Here is a 5,000-nt window from a genome sequence, read left to right as displayed (position 1 = left end):
GAGTGTGTAAGTGTGTGTGAGTGTGTGTAAGTGTCTGTGAGTGTGTGAGAGTGTGTGTAAGTGTCTGTGAGTGTGTGTAAGTGTGTGTGAGTGTGTGTAAGTGTCTGTGAGTGTGTGAAAGTGTGTGTAAGTGTTTGTGAGTGTGCGTAAGTGTGTGTAAGTGTCTGTAAGTGTGTAAGCGTGTGTGAGAGTGTCTGTGAGTGTGTGTGAGTGTGTGTGAGTGTGCGTAAGTGTGTGTAAGTGTGTGTAAGTGTCTGTGAGTGTGCGTAAGTGTGTGAAAGTGTGCAGTGTGTGCAGTGGGAGCAATGAGCAGTGTGTCAGTGTGTGCAGTGTGAGCAATGAGCAGTGTGAGCAATGAGCAGTATGTCAGTGTGTGCAGTGTGAGCAATGAGCAGTGTGTGTCAGTGTGTGTGCAGTGTGAGCAATGAGCAGTGTGTGTCAGTGTGAGCAGTGTGTGCAGTGTGAGCAATGAGCAGTGTGTGTGCAGTGTGTGCAGTGAGAGTGTGTGCAGTGTGTGCAGTGTGCAAAAACGGGAGCCACGGGAAAACCGCGTTATAAACGAATCGCGGTATAACGAGGCCCGTTATAATGGGGTTTACCTGTATATACACAGTGCTTTTTTTCTAGAAAAAAACAGATGAGGGATCTGACGTGAGAATGGGACTGGGGGGGGGGGAATTATTTTTCAACATGCGTAATACTATACACAGTTATTCACGTTTCGAAATTGTTTCAAATCTGTTATTATTTTTGTATCTAATAATTATAACATTTTAATTGTTTTATTAAACATATACAAATTTGTTTGTTTTTAGATTGACACTAATGCTATAACATTTACTACGTGGTCTAAGAAAAAATGTCCGGTATATATACACGCACACACACACACAATTCAGTGCTTACTTAACTCGCTCCTATCTGTGGGAAAAAGTGGGAAATAAATTTGTGGGTTATTTAATATACTACAATATTACAAACTTTGGCCCTATCGCACGGAAACCCCTCAGACTTTTCATTTTCTACTACCTGGTGCTGTGTGTAACATTGTTTAACGCTGTTGCATCTTGCATATATTTGTTCCAATAGAAAAATCCAAGAAGAAGGCCAAAGGTAAAAAAACTGACCCTAAGAGAAAAAGAAGAGATGGCAGGAAGGGCAGCCCAGAGAAGAAAGATATGATGAAAACAGAGAATGGTTCAGTTTTGGGACAGCTGGGTAAGTACATTGTTGCCTTGACATTTCTGCAGGAGTTGCTTTAAACGAATAATAGTAGTAACATGTATGTACTGTATAGAGATCCTTAACATGGCATGGTACTAAAAAGTATGCTCCATAGGCGTTCATGCAGGGTGGAATCTGGAAGCACATATCTGCTCTGAATTGCACTGCAACGTCCAAAAGTACAGGGGAGAAAGAAACATGTTTTTGTTATTACCAGTAAAAAATCTAGTTAAACAGAGGCTCATTTACTTTAACTTAATGACCGGAAGTCACGCCCAATCTGACGGTGCCTGTCATTCAAGTCAATGGCAGTTGCCACAAGATCGGGCGCGATGTCCTGCATCGCGGCTTCAGGAGTCCCGACCATTGGCTCATGAGTCAACGGTGTCATTAGCCAATTGATGTCAAAGTCCTTTACCTTACACCAGGGCTCTTCAACTATATATATAGATATATATAGATATATATAGATAGTTGTGTGAAAAAGAAAGTACACCCTCTTTGAATTCTATGGTTTTACATATGAGATAACAATCATCTTAGCAGGTCTAAAAATTAGGTAAATACAACCTCACATGAACAACAACACATGCCATATTACATAGTGTCATGATTTAACTAACAAAAATAAAGCCAAAATGGAGAAGCTATGTGTGAAAAACTAAGTACACCCTTACTGCTTCCATAGGAATTAAGATGCTAAGTAGCAGACAGGTGCTGCTAATCAAATGCCATTGATTAATTGGTCATCAGCAAGTGTGACCACCTCTATAAACGCCGAAGTTTTAACAGTTTTCTGGTTTGGAGCATTCAGGTGTATAGTAACACAATGCCAAGGAGGAAAGACATCAGCAATGATCTTAGAGAAGCAATTGTTGCTGCCCATCAATCTGGGAAGTGTTATAAGGCCATTTCCAAACCATTTAAAGTCCATCATTCTACAGTGAGAAAGATTATTCAAAAGTGGAAAACATTCAAGACAGTGGCCAATCTTCCCAAGAGTGGACGTCCCAGCAAATTACCCCAAGGTCAGACCGTGCAATGCTCAGAGAAATTGCAAAAAAAACAAGAGTTACATCTCAGACTCTACAGACCTCAGTTAGCATGTTAAATGTTAAAGTTCATGACTGTACACTTAGAACAAGAATGGTTTGTTTGGAAGGGTTGCCAGGAGAAAGCCTCTTCTCTCTAAATAGGACATGGCAGCATGGCTTAGGTTTGCAAAGTTGCATCTGAACAAACCACAAGACTTCTGGAACAATGTCCTTTGGACAGACGAGACCAAAGTGGAGATGTTTGGCCATAATGCACAGCGCCACGTTTGGTGAAAACCAAACACAGCATATCAGCACAAACACCTCATACCAACTGTCAAGCACGGTGGTGGAGGGGTGATGATTTGGGCTTGTTTTTGCAGCCACAGGACCTGGGAACCTTGCAGTCATTGAGTCGACCATGAACTCCTCTGTATACCAAAGTATTCTAGAGTCAAATGTGAGGCCATCTGTCCGACAGCTAAAGCTTGGCCGAAATTGGGTCATGCAACAGGACAATGATCCCAAGCACACCAGCAAATCTACAACAGAATGGCTGAACAAGAAAAGAATCAAGGTGTTGCAATGGCCCAGTCAAAGTCCAGACCTCAACCTGATTGAAATGCTGTGGCTGGACCTTAAGAGAGCTGTGCATAAACAAATGCCCACAAACCTCAATGAACTGAAGCAATGTTGTAAAGAAGAGTGGGCCAAAATTCCTCCACAACGATGTGAGAGACTGATGAAGTCATACAGAAAATGATCACTTCAAGCTATTGCTGCTTAAGGTGGTTCTACAAGCTATTGAATCATAAGGTATACTTAGTTTTTCACACATGGCTTCTCCATTTTGGCTTTATTTTTGTTAAATAAATCATGACACGGTGTAATATGCCATGTGTTGTTGTTCATCTGAGGTTGCATTTACCTAATTTTAAGACCTGCTAAGGAACAGATGATTGTTATGTCATGATATGTAAAATCATAGAATTCAAAGAGGGTGTACTTTCTTTTTTCACACAACTGTGTGTGTATATATATATATATATATATATATATATATATATATATATATATACACACATCCATTTTTACATGGAACCCTTATATGTTAATGCTCACTCTTCCCACAGCTTGAGATTAGATGCAAAGCCAATACAACCACTCAGAGACAGCTTTTTCGACCTTTTGGATCTCATCAGTGTGAGGCTGGTTGTACTGACTTTGCAATATATACATGCACACACTTTTGTTGGGAGTGCTGCTTTAGTCTTTTTTTTTTTTTTTTTTTCTTTTTTACCCAAGCAGTGTGTGATGTTGGGATTAATAATAATAATAATTTTATTTATATAGCACTTTTCTCCCAATGGGACTCAAAGCACTTCACAGTTTAAAAAAATGGAAAAAGAAGAAAACATTTAAGTTTATAAACAAGACCAAACACAAGGAAAGATACAATACAAGAGGGGTAGGTACTGTAGCTATTAAATGCCGGACAGATTATGGTCCATTAATTTAATGCCTGGGTAAACAGGAAGGTGCAGAGCCTTTTGTTATAGATTTCCAGAGAGGGGGCTTCTCGAACTGTACAAGGCAGATTGTTCCAGAGAGTGGGAGCACTGTGGCAAAAAGCTCAGGCTCCAGAGTATGTTAAAGCTGCAGTTCAGGCAATATCCTGCATGTGTGTTTTTTTTAATAAATCAGTTCTGTAGTAAGAAAAAATACTTTTAGCATTTTCTGTTTTTCAAAAAACAACTTTTAAAGACCAATTTTCTTGTATTCTATTTTAACAGCCATTTGCTAAGGCACTGCCCCTTCATGTCCTGTCACAAGCCCTGGCACAGCCCTTTGTCAGCCCTGCCCTACCTCTAGCACATGTCAGTGCAGGAGTGCTCATGAATATTCATGAGCTTCCACTGACAGACAAGCAGAATATAAACAGATCCCTTCACTAATAATGTCACCAAATTTCGACCTATCAATACATGGAGAACGAATTGACCTGCAGCTGTACAGTTCTTTAGGTAATTAGAGACTGAATGAAACTATTGAAGTAAAAAAATTAATTAAAAAAAAAAAAAATACTGAACTGCAGCTTTAAGGAGATTCTGGGAACTGTTATGAGTCCTTCATCTGCAGATCGAAGTGAGCGAATGGGATTGCAGGGAACTTGAAGCTCTTTCAGATACTGTAGCTGGGACCCGGATCATGAAGTGCTTAGAAATGTCAACAAGCCAATCTTGAATTGTAGCCCTGTTACCCAAAAACTGTGCTCCTGACAAAATACCTAGCAGTAGGGGGATGGTTTGTGTTTAGGTTTAAGTTTTTGAACATGTGCTACTAATTTGAAGAGACATGTTTTCTTTTCTTGTAGTTCAAGAAAAATATAATGAAAAATTAAGTGTTATAGAAAAGGCATTTACTGTACTGTGTAAAGAGCACAATTCTACCCAGTCAATTTTCTTTCTATTACACAATTCCCTTTAGTTTCTGTCTTCCTTGCATGAGCTCCTATAAGACTTCCTTGCACAATTCTTAATTCATTTTCTCGGACGTAAAAGCCAGTCTTTTGGGAGACCCTTACTGACACGTACGGCACACCTGTGACACGTGACCTGCATACGGGACAAGGGTTAACACACAGCTCTCAAGCTGTCCCACTTTTCACTTTCGCAAAGGTCCCCCAAATGAACAATATCTCCCTAACTCCGTCCCCTTATACCATCTGTCACGGACGGCACA

The 5,000-nt window shown here is 40.0% G+C and overlaps 1 protein-coding gene across 4 annotated transcripts in view; it reads left to right on the top strand.

The window, feature by feature from the left end:
• JADE2 (jade family PHD finger 2) overlaps nt 1-5,000 on the top strand; it is a 352,120-nt gene that overhangs the window by 338,507 nt on the left and 8,613 nt on the right. For all 4 annotated transcript variants that reach the window (XM_075601153.1, XM_075601154.1, XM_075601157.1 and 1 more), the window contains exon 13: nt 1,090-1,218. In XM_075601153.1, coding sequence (XP_075457268.1) covers nt 1,090-1,218 — 129 coding nt within the window. The remainder of the gene's footprint in view (nt 1-1,089; nt 1,219-5,000) is intronic.

The sequence above is a fragment of the Ascaphus truei genome, chromosome 5 (assembly GCF_040206685.1).
Source record: "Ascaphus truei isolate aAscTru1 chromosome 5, aAscTru1.hap1, whole genome shotgun sequence".
Taxonomy (NCBI): Eukaryota; Metazoa; Chordata; class Amphibia; order Anura; family Ascaphidae; genus Ascaphus; species Ascaphus truei.
The sequence above is the reverse complement of the archived record's forward strand: the minus strand, read 5'-3'. Positions and strand labels throughout refer to the sequence as shown.